The 16202-nt window shown below is 39.4% G+C and overlaps 1 protein-coding gene across 9 annotated transcripts in view; it reads right to left on the bottom strand.

Annotated features, from left to right (window-relative positions):
• RALGAPA2 (Ral GTPase activating protein catalytic alpha subunit 2) overlaps positions 1-16202 on the bottom strand; it is a 329915-nt gene that overhangs the window by 232915 nt on the left and 80798 nt on the right. For all 9 annotated transcript variants that reach the window (XR_004052562.1, XM_030914155.1, XM_030914151.1 and 6 more), the window contains 4 exons: positions 10968-11135; positions 9767-9904; positions 5607-5755; positions 850-961 (listed from right to left, as the gene is read on the bottom strand). Coding sequence is in view for 8 of the 9 variants with exons in the window: in XM_030914155.1 (XP_030770015.1) it covers positions 850-961; positions 5607-5755; positions 9767-9904; positions 10968-11135 (567 nt within the window). In the remaining variant the exon portion in view is untranslated. The remainder of the gene's footprint in view (positions 1-849; positions 962-5606; positions 5756-9766; positions 9905-10967; positions 11136-16202) is intronic.

Raw genomic sequence — 16202 nt, 5'->3', positions numbered from 1 at the left:
TGCTCACACCGAAGACTGGCCCAGCCCCCCACCATATCCGGGACTTCACTTCTACAGTTATCCTCTGTCTCCCCGAGACCATCTTGTCCTCCCTCACTGGACCATCCCATTGGTGAGCAAACATACTTTAGTACCACCCACCTTAAACCTCACCCACCATGTATGCCACCGACTTCAGCTAGCTCCCCTTTTCCTCTTCCTTTCCACATCAAACTCTGCAAAGCCTTAACTACACTTGCAACCTCCACTGCCCAGCTCTCATCTTCTCCTCCATCTATTCCAGGTGGGCCTCATCCCATAGAACATTCTCAACCAACTACATCTGTCAAAGCCCATGGTCAACTGGTTGCTCTCCTCCTACCCAATACTCATCCCCAGGCACCCAGGACACACACTCCTCTGGTTTTCCTCCTTGCTCACTGGTCACCCTTTCTCAGCATCTCTTCCATCACCTGTGGACATTGTCCTCTCTAGGTCAGCCCATTCTGTGGCTTTAAACACAATTTCCCAACACACTGGCTCTCAAATTTTTATCCCATTCCCATGCTTCCGTTCATCCTTTACCTCTCCAAATCTACCTAGTCTTCCACCAAAGCAATCAGAGCTTCCTAATTCCTACCACCCTTGAGCAAATCAAAAGAGGAAGGAGGCGGCAGAGAGGGAGAAAAGCCTAAAAGCCCAGCGCTAATTGTAAAGAATAGATCATAACCTTCAGGACAAAGCTAAGAAGAAAAATTTCTAGAAATTTAAATTTAACATTATTCTTAAAATTCTCAATGATTAAAACTAGTTTGCTATAAAATCTGATTCACTTCTTGCATTTGCAGTGTTTTAATAAAAAAGACTTACCCTAAATAGTAACCCTGCCAAGCTCTGGGCAAACAAGTCCTTTATTTGTTTATCCTTTGGCTTCTGCATGACAGCTTCAGTTATCCTGAGTAGTATTTGCAACATCTGTTCCCTGGGCCACCCAAAATAAAAGCTCATATTAATAATCATGTCTCCAAAGTACTTTAACTTATAGGTACCAGAAATTCTCTTAAGAATTCAGCAACATTGACAATTACGTATTACTCGAAACTATTAAAGTCCAGATGCCAATTACATAATGAATATCATATTTTACCAAAATAAGCTCCCTTATGTTACAACGGTTTTGAAAATATGCCTCCCATGTCCACACAAACAGGCAAGATAAAACACAATATTCCAGCCTGATTTTCTCCCCTTGCAAAAAGGGAGGCAAGACTGTCTTCTCCAACTGTTGCCAACACCTTAAAGGCACTCAGTGAAAACCTACTGGAACGTATGCAGCACTCTTTAATTTTGCTATCTGCTGTTTTACTTGACCTGTAAGGTCTCCCTATCTTTGCAACAGGAAGTTAAGTTGACTTTCTGCCCTTTATTTTGTGGACACACACAGTCAGTATCTTGGTATGGTGGAATGCCACAGTACTCTCACAGGCAGGAGGGGTGTGCATTACAGGACACTTACAGGCACAGTGCTCATGCCTGGAAGATCCTGACTCTGCACTACAGGGCACAACTGAGACAAATGCCATCACTGCAGCTCAGTTCCAATGCGCCAGCATTTTTTATAGTCTCTCACAGAAGGTTTTATGTAAATGGACTTTGAAGACTATAAAACAGCATAGAGACAGCATAACACTGCTAATTACAATAATAAGTTATTCAGAACAGCCAAAAGATATTTTTCTTTCTTAGACCTAAGTTATATTGCTCATATCAGAGTATCTGCCCACTTTTTCTTCCCCTAGATTCCATGGGAACACAGAACACATTATGTAACAGAGGTGCATTTGTTCCTCGAGGGAAATCACTCTGGTTCCTTTCAGGTTTCACATGCTAACCATTCATCTAATCTTTACTACCTTCTCCTTGGCTTTACTGCTCTTTAGTAATAAAACTGAGAATAGGACAAAGTAATCAGATGAGATCTCTAAATCATAGTTCCTGTATACTTTTCTCATATCTCTGCATATCAGAATAGCATTTTCTCCTAACAATATGCTGAACCTCATAAAATTCCTCACAGTAAAATCACCTGTGGGGATTTCCTGCCCTCTTTGTAGCTGGCCCCATTTGATTTTGGTCCCCAGAGTTACCCGTTGGTATACATTCTCACTGCACTCCATGCTACTTGCCCATGTATTCCTATTCCCTGCGTATGGATTCTGGAAGCACAGAAGAGGAAGGACTATCTTCCGGGCACACACGCATGAAGTACAATGGTGACTTTGAAGAGAACTGGGAGAAGAAATGGCACAGTGCTGGGGGACAGCTTGTCGCTCACCACATTCAGGGTACCCAGGTCCCCTGTCGCCAGGGAAGAGAAGGGCAGCACCTAGTATCACCACTGCCCATTCATGTTACATGATGCATAAGACAATGAAAAACAATCCCTTGCACACAACTAGTTACAGACCCATCATGAGAATGTGATGAGAACAACAGACATCGTAAGTTTCAAGTAAAGCCTTGATCATGGCAACTGCTATCAAAAGCTACAAATGTGATCAAAGCAATGACTGACAAAAACACAGTCAATTTGATTTCTGAACCTATGAAAGCTTGGAAAGGCATGCAGAGTCTTCTGGAAGAAAACAAGGGTGGAAAAACTACGGTTTGGAAAGATCTTTCCTAACAGTAGAAAAATACACGACCTGCCAAAGCTGCCAGTTTTGACAACTGCTTGTTCCTTTCTATTTTGTGAAGCACTGACTTCTCCAAGGAGAACTGCTCAAAGAGCGTAATAAACTTCTGTTGGAGTACATGGAATCAGGCATGTGTATCATCCTTGGGTCCAACACAGGAGTGAGGGTTTTCCTACATTCTTCATTATTTACCTGATCTCCATCTCCTCATCCAGGTGACATTTCAACTCATTTATATACCAGTTATTCCCTATTTCAGGACCACTTCTTACCGTTCCCTGGCTACAGCCACCATCTATGAGACCGTCATAAATGACGGTCTCAGCCACCATCATCTATGGCACTGCACTGCATGTTCTTCAGCAGCCACAGGGGCCTTTCAGAAGCATAAATTGTATTATGTCACAATCTTGCAGACACACAGGGAGGTAGCTGGTATCCTTTTTTTTGGTCTGCAGGGCCCCAAGAAACCTGGCCCTGGCCTGCCCCCTGCCTCCTCCCCTCTCACTCCATCCACTCCACCACACTGGCCTTCATCTTGTCCTTCCTTAAACAAGCCACTTTTTTTTTTTACCTTTTCTCCCATCAGGGCTTTTGCATCTGCTGCTCTTTCTACCAGGAATGCCCTTCCCTTAGACCTCCCCAAGGCTCCTCCTTCCCTTCACTCAGGGCTCTGCTCAGGAAGGCCTTCTCTGACAGCTGACGGAAATAACTCTCCCTCTGTCCATGCCAAGCAACCCAATTCAGTCCTGAACCCAATTCAGGACTCTTTTCCCTTTCCAACCTTCACTGTTCTTCTCAGTACTTCAGACTCTCTGAAATTGTTTCTAGATTTTTAATGTCTCTCGGTCCTATGGGGATGTAACCCCATGAGGGCAGGGACCTTGTCTACATAGTTCACCACTATATTCTCACAGTAGACGCTCGATAGTTATTTATTAGATAGAAGAAAAGGAGGTAAGGAGAGAGGGGAGAAGAAGGAGTGAGGAAGGAAAGCAGAGATGGGAGGCAAGGGATTATCTGGTACTTAAATACACAAGAAAATCTGTTAGAGAAACTGCTCACATTCCTTTCTATGCTCTATTGACCATTTTCCCGTTAACTATTTTCACCAATTTCTACAATTTTTCTTTTCTATTCTTTCACCTAGGAATCTACGAATTAGTAAAAGTCAGAACAGAATTGATTAATTTTATTTCCTAGAATTTTCATCAAAATAAAAAGATTATCAAAAAAGATCAAAAAACTGCTGATACAGTACTATACAAAACTCAGGAAGTTTTCAAAGGAAAAAAAACATTTTAAATGATGTTGATAAAACTACGGTATTCAGGAACAGATATTTCAGTTGAAAGCATATACCAGCATTTCTCATTACTGTCAATATTACTGACGTGGAATTTAACTTTGTTTACATCATATTGTGCATCACTGTAATATTTCCAGTTTTAACAATTTCTTAACTTGGCAAGTAGTGCTAAGTTTAGAAGTCTGGGAAAGATGACGTTGGAATCTACATCATATCATTCTGATGCCTTCGTTTCTGTACTTGTGAACTTTCTGCACACCAGGATTCTTGAGTCCACCCTTCCCTCATCCTTGAAGCAGAAGAATTGGACTTGGTGGCCTGCAGTTCCTTTCCGATCAGACCTTGTGTCCACGGTTTCCTACCAACTGCAGACACTTTCCAAAGCCCCTTTCCTGCTGACTCAAGGGCCTCCAGAACACAGACATGGGCAGAGGACCCCTCTGGTTTCAGGTAGGAAAGGTGCCACTGGTCTGCAGGGCCTCCAAGGACTGAGAACCAAGGCAGAAGATCACCTAGGGAGATGCTGGGGTGGGCAGCTTGATTGCACAAGGGCGGCGGTGGAATGAGAGGGAACACGCAAAGGACAGGCTTGAGGAGCATTTTAAAGGCAGAAGTGAGAGGCTGATGACACATGAGGAGAAGAGGAAGAAATGGAAAGTGACTCTGAGGCTTTCTGGTCTGTTGCTGAGCATCACTGAAAATACCTCATCAGATGGAGTAAAGTGAGGACTTTTTTTTTTTTTTTTTTTGAGACAAAGTCTCACTCTGTTACCTAGGCTGGAAAGCAGTGGCGCAATCTCACTGTAACCTTTTCGCCTTCCGGGTTCAAGTGATTCTCCTTTCTCAGCCTCTCGAGTAGCTGCAATCACAGGCACCTGCCACCACACCTGGCTAATTTTTTGTATTTTTAGTAGAGATGGAGTTTCGCCATGTTAGGCAGGCTGGTCTCGAACTCCTGACCTCAGGTGATCCACCCACCTCAGCCTCCCAAAGTGCTGGGATTACAGGCGTGAGCTACCGCACCCGGCTGATGACTTTCAAATAAGAGAAAAGCAGGAAAAAAAGAGAAGAGCAGGAAAAAAAAATCTAATGCATTGTTTACCATCAAACAAAAACAAAGATGAAAAGGAAAAAAACGTTGTTGTAGTTTTAATAACAGGATCAGATTTTTGACTGCACTATGTATTTAGTCTCTGATAATTTATCATTTAAAATAACTGTTTTTCCAAAATGAATTTAAAACATCAAGTTAGAAGCAATAAAAATCAGTTGATGGCATTTCAGGGCAATTAACAAACTCTCCTGAGCTTATGATGAATATTATAAGACACCAGTTGCTGCTTTTCCACAAAACTATGTTTGATGAAAGTTTAAAAGGAAAAATCCACTATTAAGTAAAATACTTATTGTTCAAGGACATTTTTAAAAAATATAATGAAAATAATTGATCTATCAAAGTACTGGGTAACTACCTTCTTCATAATTCACAGAAACTGTTACAAAAGACATTTTGTCGTTAACTTTTGTAAAAACATTAAACAAATACAAGCCTTAACATTTTAATGATGTTGAAAAGCAGAAACATCTGTTTTACAATACTAATTAATTTGACAGAAACTCACCATGTCTTTTTATTCATTGTAAGCTCCATTATCATGCGCCTAAAAATAATCAAAACAGCTTTACAAGCATCAACTTGTTCTTTCAAGAGCACAGGAACTTCAGCACATGGTTCCAACAAAAAGACGTTTGCAGAGTTCGTCAAAAATACCTTAAAATCAACAATTTTACATTAGAACATATAACTGAACATAAACATTTGAATAAATTTTGCTTAAAGATGATATTAATTTCACTTTACCAATGAAATCACTTTTCAGTTATTTCCAAAAGATTCTATTTCAATAAGGCAAGTGGTACCAACATATAAATTCACAATAAGGCAAAAATTCATTAAAGCAAGTGGTACCAACACATATTCAAAATTTTTTTTAGTTCACCTTTTAGAATCACTTAAATACTGAGACACCTGAAAAGCCTTTCCCTAGGGGAAAAGAAAAAAAATCACTATTACATATTAATATTGCAACTACAGAAATTTTATGAGTCAGAAAAGCTTTGAAGACTTCTTTTCGACAACCCCTCAACAAAAAAAGGAAAACAAGGGGAAAAAGTAGGATTGTTGCACATGAATGAGAAACTTTAGTGGGGAAATGGGAGGAGAAGAGGACAGATGGCCAGACAGTGGTCAGACAGAACTATGTGATTCTTATTGAGTCTCCCAGCACATGAACTCCTTGCTGACAGGAGCAATGGACAGCACCACTCAACAGGCATAAGAACCTCAAGCAGCTGTGATGTGCCCAGAAACAGACGAAGCCATTGACATCATACGTCTTCCAGAAGCCTATTTTTTTAAATATGAAAGATATATTATGCAGTAGCATACAAAATTTAAGTGAATTCTTAAGGTTAAAAGCTGAGATTTCAAAAACAATTCAGAAAATCAGCCAATTACTCTACCCTCTGCCTCAGATCTTTAGCATACAAGTTCACTGTTCTCTACCATCAGGGGTATCTCAGCAGAAAAATGTGAGAAGCGCTGATCCAGGATATCATATACTATTACTGCTTTGAGCCACTACAGCAAAATAATGGTGCATTTCCATTTACACAGTTGACACCAGTGTCCCATCATCTGCAGATATTCTGAGTTGTCAATCTGGTATGAAGACGGACCTGCTCCATCTACTTAGTACATTCCCTCTTACATCTCCTTTGTGTTCAACAACACAAACTCAAAGGATGAAGGAGCTTCTCTATTCTCTAGCTCATTTATAAATAAAATTCTTTAAAGTGTTGTATCAAAATAAATGTACAATCTGACCAAATTAAAATTCACATCAAAAGTCAAGTGGGTGAACTAAAATATTCACAGCCTTTAAAGTTATCTCAGGTAAGATTAAAAAGTATTATGTCCCAATTTTCTAAGAAAAACCACTAAATAAGCACCATAATATAGTTGATGATGATGATAACTTCAGTCATGACGAATTTACTAGTCTTTGAGTAAGAAAAACAAAAACAAAGAGCTTTTTGATTACAGCAGTTTTAGTGGTTCTGTTTTTGAAAGAAGTATGCCACAGTTGATATACTGCAACACAGATCCTTTTAATTCAATATATTTGGCTTCTTGAATATGAATTTAAAACTTTTTGCACATTCCCATGTAAGGAGTCTTTATATACTTTTACTTTTTACAAAACATCAAAGGTACTGCATGAGTATTTCTTATTAATGTGCTGGTATCAGTTAAGGTAAAAATAAACTAAATTAGTATGTCCAGAGTGCACTTGTCAAAAGCAACTATAGAAAACTACTATCTCTTGAACATCTGAGACACAGTTGGAGAAAAGAAAGAAAATTACTATCTTATCAAACCTCCATTTGGCCCTTTTTCTTAATAAACAAAAGACCAAGGTATTAGATACAAGAACAAAACTAACTATTTAATTCCAAAGTAAATACTTTTTTAACTGTAGCACTATATATAATAAAATAGAAATTGTTTTTTCTCAGTTCAGGCAAGGACAGTAAGTCCTCATTTAATGTCATTGATAGGTTGTTGGAAATGATGACTTTAAGCAAAATATAAAAGAAAATTATTTTTTCACGAACATTATGATGAAACGATGTTGAATCAAACCATGTTACTCAAAGACCTGCTGTACTCACTTCGTTTAAAGTCGCCATTTCCAAGAACCCATTGATGACATTAGTGAGGACTTACTGTAGATGTAACTCATCCTTTCAGAAAATAAAAAGCACTCTTTTGAACCCAGGAGATCACTGGCACCTGCAACCACCACAGACTGTTGCTGGAGATCCCCTTAGCTAAAAGACGGAGCTACTGAGGGACAAAGGGCAAGGACTCCTGCAAGTGTTTCTCTGATGGGGATGCAGGTCATATTTATGAGCTACACCAAAAGATGCACAAGTGAAATCATCTCAACTTTTTTAACTTCAAAATTATGTGTAGGTTTTCAATGAAAAGTGAGAAAATTCATGAGTATGGTATATTAAACTGCTAATTCACTTGAAAACAAAAAGGATACCACGAAAATGAATCCTATCAAGAAACAGATGACAGAAAATTAGAAACATGCATGTCATTCCCAGACTTTCCCCAGACTCCACACCTGGCCTCTACATGGGAGGCCTAAGTGACACATCTCCAAACGTGGATGAAGGGTGGTGGGTGAGGGGGCAGTGAGCGGGGAATGAGAGGCACCCTGTATTTTCACTTACTCTTCAAGCTACATGAGACCTGAGAGGAAATCTCCCAATTCCCATTTTTGAGGTAAAATCCTGAGCTCTGGGGAGGTTAAGTAATGATCCAAAGTTGCTCTTTCAAATGTTCTCAAATGGTGTCAGTTCTATTTCATATATTCATTCAAAACAGTGTGGCAATTCCTCAAGGATCTAGAACTAGAAATACCATTCGATCTAGCCATCCCATTACTCGGTATATACCCAAAGGATTATAAATCATGCTGCCTTAAAGACACATGCACATGTATGTTTATTGCGGCACTATTCACAACAGCAAAGACTTGGAACCAATTCAAATGTCCATCAATGATAGACTGGATTAAGAAAATGTGACACATATACAGCATGGAATACTATGCAGCCATAAAAAAGGATGAGTTCATGTCCTTTGTAGGCACATGGATGCAGCTGGAAACCATCATTCTCAGCAAACTACCACAAGAACAGAAAACCAAACACTGCATGTTCTCACTCATAGGTGGGAACTGAACAGTGAGAACACTTGGACACAGGAAGGGGAACATCACACACCAGGGCCTGTTGTGGGGTGGGGGGAGGTGGGAGGGATAGCATTAGGAGATATACCTAATGTAAACGACGAGTTAATGGGTGCAGCACACCAACATGGCACATGTATACATATGTAACAAACCTGCACGTTGTGCACATGTACCCTAGAACATAAAGTATAATAATAAAAAAAAAAATCTAAAAACTACATCAGTCATTTTTCTTTGTAAACACAGCCAATTTTTTTTTTTTTGAGACGGAGTCTCGCTCTGTCGCCCAAACTGGAGTGCAGTGGCCAGATCTCAGCTCACTGCAAGCTCCACCTTTCGGGTTCATGCCATTCTCCTGCCTCAGCCTCCCAAGTAGCTGGGACTATAGGCGCCCGCCAACTCGCCCGGCTAGTTTTTTTTTATTTTTTTTAGTAGAGACGGGGTTTCACTGGGTTAGCCAGGATGGTCTCGATCTCCTGACCTTGTGATCCGCCCGTCTCGGCCTCCCAAAGTGCTGGGATTACAGGCTTGAGCAACCGCGCCTGGCAACACAGCCAATTTTAAGAGGAATATTACTTATAAGATTTTATAATCACCAAGCTTGCCTTGCAAATTAAGAGCCCAGATAACTACCTATGTGTGTTTGGAAGATAATTTAAAGATTTAAATCTCAGTCATTTCACATTCACTATATAATAATCTCAAAAACACTGCAACCAGTTCTTATGTCTTCTTTGACTAGAAAAAATCTTTTGTAAATTGTGGGTAGGAATTAGAAAGAGAACTCAGAATAAGAATTTAATAACTAATTAAACTGCTGTTTATTGTTTACTAACGGACGGCTACAAATACCACCATATTTATATGACATTATCCCCAATAAACAAAAAGACAAAATGGCTCCAGCTGTAGGCTGTGAAGGGGTCTTCATGTTCTGGCCAGCCACATACCTGCAACAAAGCCTGGACGCCAGCTTTCACATTTGTATTTTCCTCCTCTGTCACACACCCTCTGCTCATTGCACTTGTGAAGGAGTACGTGCGTCCCCAACTAGAAGATCGTTTATGACCAGAACTTTCAGACGAGGTCTTCAGAAGATAATGATCCATTAACAGAGTAGAAGATACACATGTTTAACTTATATTTAACTATAAATATAATTATATTATATAAGCTAAGTTATATTTAGTTGGCATATTTAATTCCTTAAACTCACCAGGATTCACATGAAAATAGGTTCTAGGAGGTAGAGTGCTCCCCACTCAATGGTCAACACCTAAAATAGTGCTCAGCACTTAGTATGTGCTGAAAGAATGAGTTCTGTTTGCCCAATGACTGAGTGAGCATGGAATACAGACCTTTAAAATGAGTGATAATTTGCTTTAAAATGAGTGATAAATGATATGTAGCATATTCATTTAGATCTCATGGTAGTTATTAAAATGATTTCACCAAAATTGCAAAATTAAAATTATGGAATTAACACAGATATTTTAAAGTGATATTCCTCTAGGGAGAAATTTTAAACATTTTAAATTAATTTCATAATAGTATGTCAGAAATATAAATATCACTTAAGTTTCTTTCGTTTCAGGAAGATATTCCACTCTGTCATTTTGGATTTATCCAACCTATAGCTTTATCTAACATGGGCAGTGGTCCCTCCAGGAGGCCAGCACTCAGCGAGGCTTAAAGGAGAGGGACGCTGCTGTTTGGTTAGTCCTTTCACAGGGGTAACACCCAGCTGCTTCTGGTACAGGCCACTGCACAAGAAAAGTCTGCCCAAACATTCTCAATTTAGTTTCTCCAACTGATATTTATTTAAACAAGCCAAGGAGAAGGCAGTGATTTTTTTAGTCTCACAAAGAGACATGTAAAATATGATGGCTTATTAAACAACTCTCCTGTGATAGAAACTAACAAAGATGCAACATGCAGATGGCCCTGGCTAGAGTTGTAGGAGATGACTGCCAATCTAGAATGGGAGTACAGAAGTTACTCTCTAAGGCAGACCCTCACAGAACTTGGCAACTCAGAAGTATCAGATGGGATAAAAGGAAGCCTTTGTCCCACTGACAAGACTTGACTGAGCAAGTATACTTTACTGAAATATATTTACCCTCAACTCAAAAGACAAGTGAAAAAAATTACCTCCTTGCTATCAGTCTCAGAAAATCCTAATTTTTCAGCATCTTCTTGGGCAACATCTTTTCTATCTGGCTCCTCCATGAACACAGGTTTGTCCTCGAGAATCCACTTTCTGTACACTTGAACTACTTTTCTTGTTACAGCTATCTCACAGGAAGGCAACAAAAATGCCTGAAAGGAAAAGAGAAAACTCCCTTTAACTACAAACAAACTCAGATCAGTATAGGGCAGCATCACGGACATTTCCAATGACCATCACTTATTTCACTTTCCTTTGGAACACACAGCTTATAAATATACCACACAGGGCCACAAATCTTTGTGTACGCCAAACTTAACAGCAGAAACAAAGACATTCTCGTAAGAGAGCCCTAAAAAATGGCAGTTAAAAATAACTTTTATAGGCTGGGCGTGGTGGCTCACACCTGTAATCCTAACACTTTGGGAGGCCAAGGCAGGCGGATCATGAGGTCAGGAGTTCGAGACCAACATGGCCAACATGGCGAAACCCCATCTCTACTAAAAATACAAAAATTAGCTGGGCGTGGTGGCACGCACCTGTAATCCCAGCTACTCAGGAGGCTGAGGCAAGAGAATCACTTGAAACCAGGAGGTGGAGGTTGCAGTGAGTCGAGGTTGTACCACTGCACTCCAGCATGGGCAACAGAGTGAGACTCAGTCTCAATAAAAAAAAAAAAGAAAAGAAAAGAAAAAAGAAAAAAATAACTTTTATATTCTTAATAATTTGTCTACAAAAATAACCAAATCACCAAATCATACCTATAGAAATCTTTCAATTGGCAACAAAACATAATTATAATGCACAACCTGGACCTTTTCCCAACAAATCAGAAATAGGTTAGAAGGGACATACTAGTATAGACAGTGGCAACCAGTTGTGCCCACCTTTTCTCAGCTCCATGTTCACTGATGTCATCGTGTTGGCCTGAATCAGCCACGGTGGGAGTGGTTCTACCACAGAAGTCAGCATCTGTTACAAATCAGGACTTCCGTTTCTTTTTTTTTTTTTTTTTTTTCCTTTTCTTTGCTTTTGTCCTTCTTCCTTTCCCTTCCTTCCTTCCTTTTTGGTTATTATTTTTTTGAGAAACATTTGTTTCACATTTATCAGGTTACTAATGAGTTCAGCTATCAATGTTAACAAAAGCCTATGGCAAAGTTGTAGCATTGTGCGTATTTATAAGAACTTTTTAACATTAAGGAATTCCCTTACACATCTCCATACAGCAATTTTGATTTAAAGTGAGAAGATTCCAATAATGTTAAAGAATTTAAAGGAGAAATGCCATTTACTTTTTGCTTATCAGTTTTAAGGACTCTTTCCATATTTGAGGGGAACAAAAGAGGGAGAGGTACCCCATACTCAGATGCTTTAATGACACAGATGAGGACACTGAGGTTTACAGCACCAGAGATATTCTTCCAGGGTTACAAAGTTAGCCACAAATCCAGGTCTTGGTCTCAAGTTGCTGGGACTTGTTTTAATACTGCCCTTAAGGTTCAAGCCACAGGATCCAGTTACAGGCAGAACTCACTTTAACAAAGGTTCATGTAATATATCAATATCGAGATAATCATGGTATCAAAAGCCAAAGTAATGGGATTTAAAAATAAAATAACTCAAATTAAAAACTCAGAGTATACGGGTTGGACAGAATGGACACAGCTAAAGAGAAAACTGGAAGAAAAGTCAGAAGAAAATATCTAAAACGAACTATGAAGACATAAAAGAATGGATAAATCAGAAGACAGGATAAGAAAGAGAAAATACAATGAATAGGTTATCCAATGAATGACTGGAGATGCAGGAAAAAAAGAGGAAAAAAAAAGATGGGAGGAAGAAACAATATTTGAGGAAAGAGTGGCTGAGAATTTAGCCAAAATGGGTGAAATATATCAATCCCTAGATTTAAGAAGCACAAAGAAAAACAAGGATAAATATGAAGTATATTACAGGTAAAACTGCTGAAAACCAAAGATAATCAGAAAACTCTTACAAGCAGCCAGAAGAAAAAAGACATATTTCCTCCAAAGGAGCAACCACATGACTTTCTACGACTTCTCAAAGAAATAATGGAAGCCAAGAAACAATGGAACAAAAGATTCATGTGCAGAGGGCTGCCAATGTAGAATCTGACACCCAGAAATAAAATACTTCTAAAATGAAAGCAAAATACAGACATTTTCAGATGAGAAAATTTGTTACCAGGAGACCTGAGCTAAGAGAAATATTAAAACTTATTCTTTAGATAGAAGGGAAATTTTCCCTGGTCAGAGATTTGGGAAGCAATAAAACGCAATAAAAAGAGAATGTGGATACATCTAAATGAATAAAACATATTTACGAAAATATATATGAAGAAAAAGAATAAAACTGGATGAAACAAACTTTACAGTGGTTCTGAAAGGGATAACATCTACATATTATATTTTCATAATAATAACAATGGCACATAAACTGAGGAGTAAATAGAGCTAACATGTGTACTGAGGGTAAAAGTTGGAATTAATGCTAGCATTCATGTTAGGAATGCATGTGTTCACTATTAAAGTAAGTACAAATGACTGCAAAACTAATTTAATCTGAGAAGAAAAATAGGATATTAAAAACAATGAGCTTGAAAGTCCAATCCAACTAGAAAGTAAGAAGACAGCCGGCTAAAACCTAATAGCAGCTGCTATGTTAAATGTAATGAATAATGGTCCAATCAAAAGACAAAGACTGTAAGATTTAATTTAAAGATCTATTTAAAAGACTTAGCTGCAATTTATAAGAAGACATCCAAAACATATGAACAGGGGAGGCTGAGAGTAAAGAGTTAGCAAAAGATACACCATACAAACACTAGCCAAAAGAAAACTGGTAGAGCTATATTAAAAATAGACAAGATAGACTTTGTGCCCCTCCTCCAGAAAACCATTACTAGAGACGAAGACAGAAACTTCTTAATGACAACATTCAATTCAAAGGAATATAAACTAATTCTACATCTGTATTGCAACTAATAATTTTGCCAAAAATATAGCAAAAACTGATAGGCTTTCAAAAAAAAAAAAAATCCACAATCAGAGTAGGATACTCTTCCAAAAGTGGTAGAACAGTAAGCAAAAAAATAACGCAGCCAGAGGAGACGTGAACACCTACTGGACCTTCCCACCAGATCCTCCAGGTCTCAATCTCTCACAGCTCTCACCTCTCTGTCTCTCTGAGGTGCATTCAGGATAATCCATGAGGCCTAAAATATTTACTATTTGGCCTTTTGCTTTAAAGAGTGTGCTGACCCCTGCTATAGATCATACACTCCAGGACCCTGACTATTTCAACTCAAATAGTTGCCATGGACCTTTCACATGTACAACAGGAGCATGAATATGACAAAATTAATGTAGGGAATGGGCTAGGTTTTCAAATCATGGACTATTATTAAAAAAAAAAAAAAAAAACTGTTTTGGCAGTATGATGTGTGCAGTACTACCTAGAAAGGGATGACACAGAAAGAGGGGAGTTCCAAGGAGGGGACTGCTAACCACAGTCAAAGAAAATGGAGAGCAAAGGAGCAAGCAAAACTCCTGTGTGACTTGTCCAGTGACTGTCATAGGAGGAGAGGGAGATGAGGAACCTAGGATCATTAAAATTAAGATGCAAACATGAATACAAGTCCCTTTGAAGAAGCAGTCAAGTCAAGAGGATAAGCTGATATTAGGGGGAAAAAATGAGCCAGGCTTTGGTCTTGTTATCATTAAGATACTACAGGAACATCAGATGCGATGGCATGTGGCCATTTTAAAAGGAAGTGTAGGAGGCACCCAGGGCCACCTTGTCTACACTGTTCAGTGACAATGCAGACACTGAGAGTCTACAGCTGGTTTACTCAGTCATTCTGCCTGATTTTGGCCGTGTGACTAGTTAGGTCTGAAAGACCTCTCAGTAAACTTGTGCCCTGTCTTCCCTGAGACAGATAACTCACTCTCATTTTGGTGAATCATGATCCTGAGAGGGCACATTTTCTGTGCAGCAGAGCGAGGGCCCTTGAAGCTGTGCTCAGTTGTACCTGGTCTCTGCAGCATTACATTATGCTTTCTGGCCCCTGGTGTGGTATATCCTCTGCCAGTAACAAATCTTTCATGAGTATACAAAATTTGTTTAATGAAATTAATATTTTTATTTACAAGTGAGGTTCAGACAAAAGGCTTGACTGGGAGACATATGCCACAGTGGTTGCTGGCACTGGACCGGCAGTAAAGGCCCCAGGGAGGCCAAGTGTAGAATTACAGCAAAGACTTGAGCCCTGAATCTTGGTTAACACCTGTAATTTGGGATGAAACAAGAAGAGGGGCCAAGACATGAAACAGAGAAGACACGGAGAGTGAGAAGAACCAAGGCAGTGCCGGGCCACAGAACCAGAAAAAAATATTTTGTAAGTGGAATGTTAATTGCAGACTAAACAAACATTTTCTTAAGTAAAATGTTTTCTTCATTAAAATGAAAGTATGGTAAAATCTCTACACTGCTATGGATTAGGTTGGGACTTTCATTTTTGGTTGATTTTTTGTAATTTAAGTCCCAGAAGTGATAGGGCCAATCATTCACTATCGCAAAAACTTGCCTCGTCAAAAGAAGTTCTCTGTGGTGCATTCCCGTCATTCATATGTACAAGACTCTTCCTCTCCTCCTCACCTACAACTGGACTCTGCCATTCAACGGCTTAACCTACTTCTCAGGTCTATGGATAAAACAACTATTCCGCCTCATATACACATACCCACAAATAGGCCACATTCCTGTGTTCAAGAGCACCAGTATCTAGAGTCAAGTGGCACTGGCCACATGTCACACTCCAGATCTGTGGGAGCTCTGCTTGCTGTGTGGGAGCTCTGCTTGCTGTGTTGAAGGCTAGTGCTGAGTCTCTTGTCTCTCCACAGTAGAACTACTGACACATTGAGCCAGAGAGTTCTTTGTCATGGTTGGGGTGGGGGCCATTCTGGGCACTGCAAGATACTTAACAACATCCCTGGCTGTGACCCGCTAAGACACCAGTAGCACCCCAGTTGTGATGACCAAAACTGTTTCCAGACATTGCCAATGTCCCCTAGGGAATAGCATCAACCCCAGTTGCAAACCTCTGATGTCACTCACGGCCACTAACTGTAGCCTGGGCTTCTGACCTCTTCTGTCTCCTTCCTTTGCTCACACCTCTTTTCTTGTCTTGGCCTCTGCTC

This window comes from Rhinopithecus roxellana, chromosome 13 (assembly GCF_007565055.1).
Source record: "Rhinopithecus roxellana isolate Shanxi Qingling chromosome 13, ASM756505v1, whole genome shotgun sequence".
Taxonomy (NCBI): domain Eukaryota; kingdom Metazoa; phylum Chordata; class Mammalia; order Primates; family Cercopithecidae; genus Rhinopithecus; species Rhinopithecus roxellana.
The sequence above is the reverse complement of the archived record's forward strand: the minus strand, read 5'-3'. Positions and strand labels throughout refer to the sequence as shown.